At 46.1% G+C, this 13866-nt stretch overlaps 1 protein-coding gene across 5 annotated transcripts in view; it reads left to right on the top strand.

Annotated features, from left to right (window-relative positions):
* The window catches only part of mid2 (midline 2), a 111563-nt gene extending 98948 nt beyond the window's left edge, over positions 1–12615 (top strand). For all 5 annotated transcript variants that reach the window (XM_049027570.1, XM_049027569.1, XM_049027568.1 and 2 more), the window contains 3 exons: positions 2135–2296; positions 7728–7935; positions 10115–12615. In XM_049027570.1, the coding sequence (XP_048883527.1) occupies positions 2135–2296; positions 7728–7935; positions 10115–10517 (773 nt within the window). In that variant the 3' untranslated portion in view covers positions 10518–12615. The remainder of the gene's footprint in view (positions 1–2134; positions 2297–7727; positions 7936–10114) is intronic.
* Positions 12616–13866: the final 1251 nt, after the last annotated feature.

Below are 13866 nucleotides of genomic sequence, written 5' to 3'. Positions count from 1 at the left end.
ACATCATCAGAGCCTGGGCTGGATGTGCTTCCCAGCAAGACCTACAAATGCGCTCGCTGACTTTGAAAGTTCCTACTGTTTCGTGAAAACGATTGATCTTGGATATTAAAAGTTGTCGGTTTTAAAAGCGCCCTGTGAATGTGTAGTCAGTTACTCGTTTAGCTCAATAAAATTCTGATACGGGTTTTGGCCCATGCTGACTTTTGGATCAAATGTGTCCAATTAAACAGTCGGCTTGCACAGACATGGCCATCCTCTGGGGCTAATTAAAAGAACAGGAGGGCGCCATGAACGATCCTGCCACCTGGAGGCGCCAGAGAGCTCTACATTCTGCTGCGTTTTCAGGACGATTTTCGGTAGAATCAAAGAGGCAGCCGCTGTCCCTTGACCCAAGCATCTGTCCACACGACAGGTGGCTCTTACTTCTGTACCCACGAGAAGACTAGGGTTGCTTTTGGGAATTTTGAGTTGAATCTCACCAGGAAAATGTGGCACTTGATTGAACAAGTGCCTGGCCTTTGACATGATTTCTTTGTGCATCCCTGTAATCCAGTTTATGACGATCCTACCCACATTTTATTTCACCTCTTGTATTGTCCCTCTTTAAATATTCAAGCACTCCTGTTCTCTTTGAATATACAGTTTAAAAAAAAAGGCTAAACCCTCTTAATCGCGATCAATATTACATTCAGTGCTTAGACAATTGATCCTGTTTACCCACAATGCCCATTATCGACGTGGTGGGGTTCGCTGTCGTGTCAGTGCTGTAGGCGGGTTTCTGACCGGCTCTCACACGCCTCTGATGAGCCTGTGCTGCTCCCTCTTCCCCATTATCTCACTCAGATGTTGATCCCAGATGCACTGGGGACAATCTCACCATCCGGTCACCATCCGGTCACCATCCGGCCACCATCCGGTCACCACCCAGCCGTAAACAAAGCAGTATCTGTGACCATCCTTTTATCTAGCACAGAACCATGCAGTCCAAGCGCCTGTTAAACGATTAATGGTCTGATGGGTTACTGATTCGTTACTGATTCGTTACTGATGGGTTATCGTCATGGTTCTGCGTTGTCACCTATGTAAAATTTGAATACATTCCCCTACGATTCCTCCAAAGCACACAGCCACACTTTATCTCCCATTTGAAATTGAGTGCATTTTAAATATTAAAACTAATGTTCTCTTTCTGCAAGTGAAATCCACGGCATGCGATGTATACCCCCCCACCCCCCCAGCCCCCCCGCCGCTATTTATATTCACAAGCAGGCACTCAGATTTTTACTTGTGCATGTTTCTGTCTTGCTACTCAATAATTCAGAAACCGCTGATGCTGAAAGAGACATTAAAGTCCTTTATACATTTTTTTTTTTGTTTCTTTGTTTTTGTGTATTTTTTTATTTTTTCCAGCAACGGTAGCAGCAGGGCTGAAGTTGGTCATTGGCTGAACCGTGTCTGAGTCCCTGTCATGGTTGGTGCTTCATTAATGGGCGAAGTGTCCTTCAGGTGTGACATGGGGACCGGACTGGACTAAGTACTGCTGAAACATTTTATTTTAAACCTTAACCTGGTTTCCATTCCCACCGCCGTTAATATCGCTTACTGCTCCGGCGGTGAGGATGACTGTCACCCTATTCAGAGGGAGTCCATCCCACTATGTTGTGCAAATCCTTCATGGTTCAGCCGGCAAGCATATTTAGGGTTATACTCCTCATAAGGGCCATTGCCGTTGGAGACACTATAAGTTTTAGAAGCGTAGAGGCTCATATTTACCGAGGTCTTCAGACACTCGATGGTTTTGTACACAACCCAGGCAGGATTCAGTCTGCTACGCACGACTCTGATTACCACATTATATAATACCTGCTGCTGTAAGCTCTCCTATCCCGTTATAGAACTCCTGATACCCACAGCAGCTGTGCAAGGAGCCGTGGTCCCTTGAGTGCTGGAGATTCCTGCAGACGCCAGTTTTGAAATTTTTATCTCGACGGGTTCCAAGTTATCAGATGAACTTGCCCACGGCTGCAACTGTGCTCCACGTCGGATGTCTCTCCCTCTGGTTTCCACCTAAAAGGTAACAGAGGAAGTCAGAACAGCTCTCATCTCACCCTGACCTCTGTCCGTCCGTCCTCAGGTCTGTATAACTCAGTGGACAGCTGGATGATCGTGCCCAACATCAAGCAGAATCACTACACGGTGCACGGCCTGCAGAGCGGAACCCGCTACGTCTTCTTCGTCAAGGCCATCAACCAGGCGGGCAGCCGCAACAGCGAGCCGGCGCGGCTCAAGACCAACAGTGAGTGGTCCCTTCGTCGAACCCGCCGTCTGGTGTAGCGTGTAGGCCAGGCACACGCAGGTCTCACTCTCGTAGCTCAACTGGTAGACAATTGCGCTAACACAACGGTTGTTGGTTTGAGTCCCAGGAAGCACTCATAAATTCTGACCTCTATACTGTAGGTCGCTTTGGAAGAAAGAATAAAATAGATGAATAAATCTAAGCGTGCTTCCTAGGCTTGGTAGGCGGGTGGCATTTGGTGGACAAGAATCCACAAGCCAGCAGTGTCAGGTCCTTTAAACTCGAGGTCTGTTGCCTGGTGCTCTTTTTTAGCAGACAATGGGAGGTAAAGCGGATTACTGGGTTTAGGGGTGAAACCCGACTAACAGGATCCAGTGGACAGCAGCCACACACTGGCGAATCTGCGTTATGGAACCGGCCAGGGGCGAAAGCCTTACAGCATCTCCCCACTGCTCAGCGGCCCTTCCCCACTGCCACGGTGCCCCGACCCCCGCTTCTGCCCACGTCAGGGTGTCTGCAGTCCCGCTTGAATGTGTTCACTCTCCTTCAGAAGGTTCAGAAGTCCTTGGCCTGCAGATCGTCACACAGGGGCAGCTCAATAGCTTCTCTGTTAGCAACAGCCAATCCTGTTTCCTTAGTTTGCCGATTGCAGATTGAAAGTCTTGCTATAATTCTGAATTTTCTGTATAAAATAGTACTTTTGTATGTTCTTAAATTACAGAAAACCTGATAATGTGGACTAATATACATTATATAAAATTATATAAACATTAATTATCCTAAATCTCAAATATTTATGAGTATACAATAGTGAAAATGGCAGCATAATTTGTGTACAAAAAGGTGGTCCAAAGCATGCCACAAATTATGCAGTATTTGGAGAGATTTTCATGATCTACCAAAATATGCACTTCGTCCCTGTTCCATGCTGTTATGCAAATCTATGTATTAACGATGACAAAATTAGTTGTATGAAGGTGGCTGTTACAGAAACACAGAGACTTGTAAGAGTGTTTATTTACAGCTGAAAACAAAGGTGTTTTAATGATTCTGTTATAGAAGCGGCCCTTGTTTGTTTGTTCCAGATTTGACAAAGATGAGTTTTGATCCACTAACTCAGTTAGATTCTGAATTTCTGCAGGTAGCAAACTGCTTGCTTATGTTGAAATGACATTTCACGGCTCATCCTTTGAAGAAAATACCCAGAACCATAAATGTGTTGCTTGATGATGAGGTTCCATAGGTTCTCTGTGGGATTCAGCTTGGGTGAAGATGCTGGCTGCTCTCTCAGATGCCATGTTTGAAGCCCAATTTCATTAAGTACTCTTCTGTTTTCTTGGCAGTGTGTGATGGAGCATTGTTATGCATGAACATCGTGTTTTATATTAATGCCAAAGGATTACTTGTCCATCATGGCACAAAGTTGCTTTTCAGAAATTTAATATAAGCATTTGCACTCAAATTCACACCTGCCGGAATTTGCCAGTGACCAGTCAGCTCCACGCCAGTTATTCCAGCCCAAAACATCACATCGCCACCTTGTGCAAGATATTGCGCAAGCCTTTTATTATGGGTTAGTTTTTCGCATTTTGACCCTGCCTTCTTTGCATTGTTCATACCCAAAGTGCGGTCAAACATGTTAGCTGTCATAATCAGTGTTTTGAGTTTCGAAAGATAACAGAGAAATACTGTAGCGTTTTTGAGTATTTCAGACGAGGTGGTCAGTGGGGGACAGCAGTAACAGTGTCGCAGTTGTACTGGCTTTGAAAACACATCAGATACATCCTAGTCCATAAGAATTACATTAATTATTTTCACATTGTGTATTTTAAACAAGCTGTTATGTAAAGTGTTTTTTTTTTTTTTTGTAAATATCTAGTTAACCAATAATATACCTATAATATCCTAGAGCAATACTCCACTCAGATGCTTGTGATTGATTTTCAAAGACGGTTCGGTCCACTAAAAGAAAAATAACTAAATAATGTCACAAAGAATTCACTATATTGTACTACAGGTTTGTTTAAATTATAAATAATGGGCGTTACAACTGTGAATGAGAGAAAGTCTACTCAGGTGCGGCAGTCAATGAAGTTCTCACAGATGACGCCAATAACTGTCATCAACATCCTGGCAAAGTAAGACTTAATCATAGACATGCATCATGAACTCACAAACCCTTTATATAATCGTGTGGTGCGTGTAGTGTAGATGATAAACCATTTTCCTATGTAATGTGGAAGCGTATATCCTTCAACGAGATCCTTCAGCAAACAGCAGAGTTGCAGTGTGGCAGAAATAGAATACAGTGTCTCACGGTCGCTTTGGGGCACGGATGGAGCTGGAGTGTGGGCTTCTCCGTCAGAGCATTGAGGAGGCAGGTGAAGATCTGACCTCTTCTTGGGACCTGGGCTCTCATGGTCCCCCCTCTGACCCATGGGGGCAGGTACAACGTATCATCCTACCCTTCCACCCTCAGCGAAATGCCATTTGTCCGTTTGTCAGTCCCCAAGGTATAGATGACTTTTGCTCCAATTCTCAGCCGTGGAGCCCCAGAGCTGTGCAGCTGTCATTGAGTGCTCTGATCACTCCAGCGTGAAATCACGCAATTCTGTTTCCGAGAGGGAGAGATAAAGACACAGGAATTAATTTCATTTTTGATGGTCCATATGGCATATTTGCCTACTGCTCTTCGGTTCTGTCAGTAAATTAACCGTGATACCTGGTCAGACCCGGGACATATGGCCTGCAATTGCGGAACCTGTCCGATGATGGATTTGGAGTGGTGTGGTGAAGGGTTATGAGATTAAGATGAATTAATCATGATGGAGGAAGGCAAGGAAGAGGTGGCCGACCACAGAAGGGGATATTGAACCTCTTTACCCTCATCACACCCAGCATGACAGGATGTTTAAGCGCAGTGGGGGAGGGAGACCAATTGGTGGCTTAATTGTATGTCATTTTAAACTTTCCCTGGTGTGTGTTCCTATGGGAATTCTCTGGTCCGTAATGCCCCAGCTGGCAGAAGGCCATGTGACGCACAAGCATGTAGTGTGTGCAGTGCCAGTCAGAAGTCTGGACACACCTCCTTTTGATGCATTTCTCTCTATTTCAGCTGTTATTCACCGTATTTTCTCAATTTTTCACCTCTTAAAAATATCCCCCTTTGACTTCGATGACGGCATTGCAGACTCTCTGCGTTCTTTCAACCAGCTTCTAGACGTAGCCACCTGGGATGCTTCTCCAACAGTCCTGTGAAGTTTCCTCAAGTTCTGGGCACAAGTTGGCCACCTTGCTCTTATTCTTTGATCCCACTCATCCCAAAGCAGCTCTAAGTAGCTATATAACCTCAATGCATACTTAGGCTCGTTATCTTGATAAGAAAATTAATGATTCTCATCAGGTGTGTACAGACCTTTGATTGGTACTGTACACTTGCACAGAAGCTCACCTATGATCAGTGGCTGAACTGGCGCTGCAGCCAGCGGGATTGTCACACGCAGACCGCGACCTTCAGGGGGGGCACTCCTACAAAAATGTGCCATTGAGAGAGTGTCCCCAGCCCCCACCAGGTAATCAGGCTGACACAAGACCCAGAGGTCCTGCTGAGGAACTTAGGATGAACAGTTATATACAGCATGTAATTTTCTGCTTAATAACAAAAATGTATGTATATGAGCAGAATAAGTATAATGCATTGATTAACGGAATATTACATGTATGCTGTTAAGAGGGAAACCTCTTCACTCCATGACTGTTGGGTTAGCTGGTAAGATAATGGGCAGGTTTAACTGGAAGCTCAGTCCAAGTGCTTTTACTCATTCATTCACTGAGTGGCAACTCAGTATTTTTTAGTCAAGATGACTTCTATGTCATGTGAAGTGTGTGAGAATGTTTGCACGTGATTGGTCTGTTCATGTAGGGATGAGGATGTGTTTTGAGTGGTCTTGGTTGGTTTTAGTTTAAACGTCTGTATGTTTGGGGCACTGGGAGAGCACAGCGGGCTGGCTGTGTCTTGAGAGAGATGGCCAGTCTGTGTAGGCTAATAATCTTTTTGAATAAAGAGAGCAAAAGTCCAGTCGGTTTCCTTAACGTTTTTGGCTGTTGGCTGCGAGCTTCTTCGCCGGGCCTTGAACTTTGCTGGAGACCCCGTTGTTGCATTGACACGTTCCTGCTCACAGACCTTGTCCTCGGCTGTGATGGAGAGAGTGTCGTTATGTCAGGAGCACGTGGCTGTTGAACCTACAGACCACAAAGCCAAGACGAGAGCACTCAGTGATTCAAGTAGCACCCACCTGCCGTCTCGAGTTCGCCACAGACCCTCGGAAGCGTGACGAAGCTCTCCAAGGCCTGTACTCACATGAACACTGATGGTTAGCCGTAACTTCCTGCCAGCTCTGACATTAGTCATATAGGTCTCATTTACACTCGTAAATTCTGAGTCCGACTGGGAATTACAGTAACCATGCTACCAAAAGGAAATTGCTTCTTTCATAACACAAGGGAAAGAGGTACAAGGGTGTTTTGTAACAGTGCTAAGGGGCTGGTGTTTGGGGGGTGAGTTCTGCAGGACGGGAGGAGTTCCCGTGAAAAGTAAATTTTGCATGACCGTTGGTATTGGGCGCTTAGAACCTCCAAAGGGAGGCATGTTCCCTGCCCCTGCTTGGTCACCTCGTACCTGGCCAGGGTGTTTATTTTTGCTGAATTTATTATTTTTTTGTAATAGATTCCCCGTAATCATTTTCTGGGGGCACCGAAGTTCTCAGGTGCCTATGTCGCATAGCGTGACGGCATGATGGCTGCAGATGGGGCACGGCGCCCTCCACCACCCATCCAGCTCACTGGCCCGGATGCGGGCGGCTTCCCGGCTGGCCCTGATAGCCGTATCTGCTCCACAGGGTCCCCGAAAGCCAGGAGCGCACGGCAGAACCGGGAGGAGGCTGCGCTCGCAGCGATAAGCAGTTCAAAGCACTCAGCGTATTATTGTAATTGACTTCCTGCAGCAGGCCGCCAGAGCCTCTCATGTCCCCACGCAGTCACACGCTTTTCAGCGCAGATTATTTGATGGGGGGGCGGGGGGGGGCTGCTGTATTGTTGCTCGTTAAGCCCAGAATGGAGATTGGGAGAGGCTGAGTTTAATGTCAGGTCTACAGGGACCAAGGGAAGGCCTTCTCCTCAGAGCAGACAGTCCTTCATGGCGATTTTCTCGCTCATGCCGTCACTGTCCTCGGTCTCTCTTTCCCTCTGGGGAGGACGGAGCAGAGGAGAGGAGGCGGCCATGCGGGGTGTGGGGGCGGTCGATGTGAGGGATCACTCCATACGCAGCCCGGCCCAAGCTGCCTCATCACCAGAGGTTCTGCCTTTCTGAAGGCTTTGGGGGGGGGGCGGCTCCACACACCGCGTAGTGCTGACCTTGCCCCCCCCCCCACAGGTCAGCCCTTCAAGCTGGATCCAAAGACGGCCCACAAGAAGCTGCGGCTCTCCAACGACTGCTTGACGATGGAGAAGGACGAGAGCTCCCTGAAGAAGAGTCACACGCCCGAGCGCTTCAGCGGCACCGGCTCCTACGGCGCCGCCGGCAACGTCTTCATTGACAGCGGCTGCCACTACTGGGAGGTGCTGGTGGGGGCGTCCAGCTGGTGAGTGCGGCCGCACTGCACAGCCTCATTTACAGTGAGAGTTACCTTCACAAGGAAAATCATCTGGCAGCTGCCAAGTCATGTCATATTTTCCTTACTGGGCGGTGGGGGGGGGCACTCTGTATATTTGCCCAACCAATGGGAAGCAGCTCTTTAGATTTTGATGACCGGGGGGGGGGGGGTCCTTGCCGTTGGGGGGGGGGGTGGGGGGGAGTTTGCGCGATAGTTTGGGTGATTGCACTCGACCTACAAAAGTGTAAAATATGGACCTGTGGAACATTTGGTGATCACTGTGCAGCCACACGGCCCGCCCACTCTGTGTCACAGCGCTAATGCAGCTCACTCTACTGGCTGACCCTGCTTCCTGCTCCGCAGTTTGGGAAGATTAATACAGGAAGCCCTGCTGTATGGGAGCAGGCGCAGTCAGTAAGGTTAGCACAGATTACTGCACCAAATAATTAACACATGAATTACAAGATCCATCCGCTCTGCGGAATAGTCCAATTTGGTATTCCTAATTCAGATCTGTGGTTGTCCCAGGAATGGGTGCAAACAGCAAATTTAATTATTAATATTAACAATAAGGTGGCATTTTTGGTGAATCATGAGCTGTGTGTAATATATATATATATATATATATATATATATATATATATATATATATATATATATATATATATATATATATACACACACACACAGCCATACAAAGCATACCACCAATGGGGGCTCTGCTCAGCTCATTCTGTGAGAGAACGGAGGGCTTCGATCTTTAAAACTCATTTTAAAAAAAGTAATTTCAAAGTAATTTTCTGCATTCAGCACGGCTTTGTAAAGAATGTATGAAAGTGTTGCATCATCCCCACTGCTGGCTCTGCAGAGGAGGTGTGTAATGAGCTATTTCAAAGCCGATGGCTGCTTCAGGTGTGCGGAAACACAGGCGGCGAGAACACAGGCGTGTTAGAAAATTAACATTTTTCGGCCCCGCAGTCATATTTTTGTATCACAGAAACATGAATCGAATGCCTGTAAACGGGAGTCACTCCTTGGACAAGTAGAAGTGGTGCGACTGCATCACGTGGCAGAAGACGCATGAAAACTAGCAGTGTGGGAAAGAGCAGCTTGTGTCTGACGTGCCAGTGATTCCTGGGCGACAGTTACTGAGTCACCTGCTTGAGGCTCTAGGGGTCTCAGCCCGGATAGCAGAGCTGTCACCACCCTCGTAAATTTGTACCTCATCTCCGAATCTGACAGTTACAAGGCAATTTTGGTGCTAGGGTCACGCCAATAGAAAATCAGCCACATATTAGCCACGCCCCTCGTGTTCTGATTGGAGGGATTCCGGATAGCCTATCTTTACCCTTTGGGATAAACAGCTTTCCAATTCTGACCTACTTTGCAAAGCCCATGCTCTGTTCTTTCCTCCCCAAGACCGATCAGCGGGATTTCGACAAATGTACGAGGTGGAAAACAATGTTAGGTGATTTTAGATAAAAGTGAGGTGAACAAAGAGGAAATGGATAATGAAATCCCAGATAAAAGGTGCTGAGGAGCATCCTTTGATGATGCACAGCCCAGCGAAGGAGTTCATCTAGGAGAGAAGCTGCCGCAGTATTAACTACGCTGGAGTTTCCCGCTACTCTTTGGTCTTGGATGAAATGAGCAAATTCAAGCCAAGTACAGAAAATTGACCCTGTTATGGGGCGGATTGCAGCGCTGCTCGAAATGGGCACTTAAACATTTGGAAAGTGGTCTTAGGTGCTCCCAGGTGGGCTCTTTATTTATAGAAGGCATATTGCCCTGAAGATAACGCACACATCCTGCTCACTTTGCTACCCTTTGCCTGGATGTTCAAATTATTGCGAAGCCTTGCAGAGCTCCTGCGCACAGCGTAACATCCGCTCTTCTCGTACTCAGCCCCGTGCTAGAAAGTGATGCTTAGTCTCCCTCTGAGTTTGTGTGCCATCTCCTGCCCTTGCTTCTGTCTGTTTATCCATTTGAAATCATCCCTGGTGATGTGGACTACTTCCTCAGTCTTTGTTGATAGACATACTTACTCGCTCCCCTCCTTCTCATCATCTAACTCTCCCCCTACATCTCTCGAGCTCTCGGTATGCAGCTGAACTTCATCACCGCCTGTTGGGAATGTTTGTCCCATTGCCGTGGTTCTCCTCTGCAGGTATGCAGTGGGTGTGGCCTACAAGTCAGCCCCGAAGAACGAGTGGAGCGGAAAGAACTCCTCGTCGTGGGTGTTTTCGCGGTGCAACAACAACTTCATGGTGCGTCACAACAGTAAGGAGATGTTGGTGGAGGCCAGCCTGCAGCTGCGCCGTCTGGGTGTCCTGCTGGACTATGACAACAACGCACTGTCCTTCTACGACGCCATGAACTCGCAGCACCTGCACACCTTTGACGTTTCCTTCTTGCTCCCTGTGGTGCCCACCTTCATGATTTGGAACAAGTCCCTGATGATCCTGTCCGGCCTGCCCGTACCGGACTTTGTGGACTGTCCCGAACAGCAGGAGGGCGTGTGTCGGCCTCAGGAGTCACCCTACGTATCTGGCCTGAAGGGCTGTCACTGAGAGACCCCTCCTTCGCCCACCCCCCCCCCACCCCCCAACCCAATGGCTCCACATCCATTGCATTTCATTGTCCTTCTCCACCTTTACTTCCCCGGGACTTTACTTAAGTTTAAGGAGACCTGTTGCTTCTAAAAGCTCAGATTACAGATAACGATAATGACTACTAAGTCTTGTAAAATAAGGAATTACTGATCATTTTAAAGACAAAAAATGTATATTTATGAGTAATAAGTCTGTTTGATTTGTCAATTTTAATGTATTTATAATGCACTTTTCAGAAATCTTTCATTTCCCCATCATTTAAAAAGGCAAAAACACTGGGAATGGGTTGAATTTGCCAAGCATAGCAGTATCTGGAGGACTTTCCTTACACAGAGAAGGTATATGATGTTACTGCTACTTTTTTAAACTTTTTTAATTTGGAATTTAGACATCAATGCATGTTTTTGTTTATTTTCTATTCCTGCCCTTAGTTCCGTATGTTAATGAAAACTATGATGGCACCATAAACACAAGCATGATCTGCTACAACTGCTGCCAATCAACTGCAGTATGTTCATTATGCTGATTTAATTTACTCAAAAACCAGCGCTCCCATTTGGTTTAGACATTGCCGTACACCAGTCACTTTTTCCCAGTGGGGTGTGAGCTGCCACTCAGTGGCCATCCCCAGTACGGCATAATCACTGTTTGTCCTTCACTGGAACCTGCTAATTAGCTGGGCAGCCCTTCAAAACAGGCTCTCAGTTGTCGCATCAATCCTCATGCCTCTCCACTCGATCTGAAACGGTCTGTCTTCCATATGAGCCATTCTGCAATCCCTATCCCCCTTCTTTTCCGCAAATAAGAGAGACACTGAATGCATCTGTGACCTCCACAGCAATATTATGTCTTCAGTCCATGTCGGGATCATCTCCATCAGGCCATCTCTGTCTTTCCATTTATATATCGGTGATATTTTAGTCTCAGCTTTTTGTGAGACGCGTTTACTACACAATAATCAGACAATCAAATTCAGTATGAGAGTAAACACAAGGTATGTGTTATGTATAGTTAGAAAAAAATACACGGTCGCAGCTGTTTGGTTGCACGTCATTCCTCGATGTATTTTACCAGGGCTGGAAAATATCATTGCCAGTGAGTCTGGGAGGTCAGGCTCATGTCGGTGATATTTTCTCCTATCGGCAGGTTTAACCTTTTTTCATGCAGGATGTACACGTCATGTTCTGCCGGCGTGTGCCCTACCCCTGCACTTCAATGAATAAGCATGGAAGGGCTATGGGCCACTCTCTGCCCTCCGGTACCGCTCACCGACACCCCCTTTGGAGAGCGGGGCGGGCTGGAGGTGCAGCGGATTACCGAGTCGGAATCGGCCAAGAGCGTCGGAGTACGATGCGCCCGTGTAGCTGGCTAGCGCGTAGCGTGTCAGACAGCATCGCTGTCATGGATACATGCAGCAGGCAAGAGGACCATAAAATAATGGCCAAGGAGAACAGGATCCTTTACACATTATGTCTATGGTTTCTGGCGTTTCGGAAGATGATGCATATGTAGAAAAAAAACGAAAAAGTAAAAAAAAAAAAACTTGCATAACTGCTAATTTCTGATTTGTCCCAGTACACTGTACTGGTTACTGCATGACAGTTTGATTCAAAACCAAGTGCATATTGTACATTTCATAACGTTTTATACTAACATTCAAAATTATTAAAACTTTTGAGTTCGTACATATCAGATTTCTACACTTTGTCGTGCTTTATTTTGTGTTACAGGCAAAAGAGCATTCAGATGCAATTTAAAACTATAGTAAACTGTTAGTCATGGAAGTTCTAGTAATTATGCATTTGTTTGTGTTTCCTGATCCTCCCGAAAAAAAGGCTGTTGAAACCAATGCTCTCCTCTCCTGTTGCGTTTCAATCTCTATTATGACATATTCAAATTAGCTGTGTGTAAATGACTCTCTGCTTTCATAGTTGTGTGAATTTTAGCCATAAAAAAGAATGTAAATCAAAGGGGGAATTATATAAAATGGTATAATATATGAACTAATGTTATTTATGTGAACTTGAGTCAAATTAAAACTCTGATCCCAAATCAATGGAATTAGCATTTGCGTCATTATGCTTATCCTCAGGTTCTAGGAACTGAGCAAATTCGGCGCCGCTGGTGGTCACATGAACCCCAGCCTGGCAGTGCGTCATGCTGCCGTGGGTCGACCCCCCCCCCCACATGGAGAAAGTGGGCCCAGTTGGCTGGCAGGCCACCCAGTGCCCTCAGTCAACACATCTGTCGTTGTCGTCGCGTGCCAGAGTGGGGGTCTGGCAGAGACGCGCTACGACAAGCACCCATCGGCGCCAAGGAGCTGCATGACGCTCTGGGCGCGTCTGGGGAGCCTGGCTTTCGTGCTGCTTATAGCGTGTGTCTGATCTGCAATCTATGCACATAAATGAATGGCGGAGTTTGTCTACCGCGACAGCATCCATTAATATACATTAATTGGTGAATATTTAAACCTTGTGCATTAATTGATTATAATTTAAAAACATTCCAGGAATGGAATTCCCCATGGATTCTCTCGGGTATTTCTGAGGGCTGGAAAACGAATGTCGTCCTACTTGCAAAAATGTCTGGCAGGACTCATATCCTCAAATACAAGGATCCACTTCAAGTCTTAAAATCAGATAAGCACCAAAGATAGCAATACTGTCAAGGAGATCAGCCTGGATTTATTAAAAGAAACATGAGTTTTCAAACGTTTCATGAAATTCCTATCAGCTAGTCCTTGATCACATTCGCTGAATATAATGTCATTAGTCAGTAGAGTCTTTTAAATATCGACACTCCGAATTTCATCAGTCTTCGTTCTTCGGACCTAAACATTTTTTTTGTACAAATCTGCTGGAGACATTCCAGTTACAGCTGGGGAAATAATTATGTTTTCCAATAATGGGCGTTGTCGCTCTATACAAATGCAGAAAACGTCAGAAGCCAAATATAAGGCCAGTGTCATGTCTGCCAAGTCCTTTTTTCTGGTTTTGAATAGTTGATGAAAATAGCATGTGGGGGCAGTGTGTGGCTCAGTGGGCTGAGCCTGTGTCCTTGTAATCAGAAGGTCGCAGGTTCGAACCCAGCACGTCTGCGGGTCCTTAAGCAAGACCTTTAACCCCCAGCTCCATGGGTGCCGCTACGGGCGGTCACCTTACTCCACAAAGAGCAAGTTGAGGGAGGCGTAAAGATATTTTACTTTTACTTTATTTATTTATCAATAAAGTATCAATGAATATATATTTTGAAGTAGGTAATCAATGAAAAAGACTGAACTACTGCTGTGTTCTTATATTAAGTAACA

This window comes from Brienomyrus brachyistius, chromosome 10, assembly GCF_023856365.1.
Source record: "Brienomyrus brachyistius isolate T26 chromosome 10, BBRACH_0.4, whole genome shotgun sequence".
NCBI classification, from domain to species: domain Eukaryota; kingdom Metazoa; phylum Chordata; class Actinopteri; order Osteoglossiformes; family Mormyridae; genus Brienomyrus; species Brienomyrus brachyistius.
This window is presented reverse-complemented; position numbering and strand designations above follow the sequence as displayed.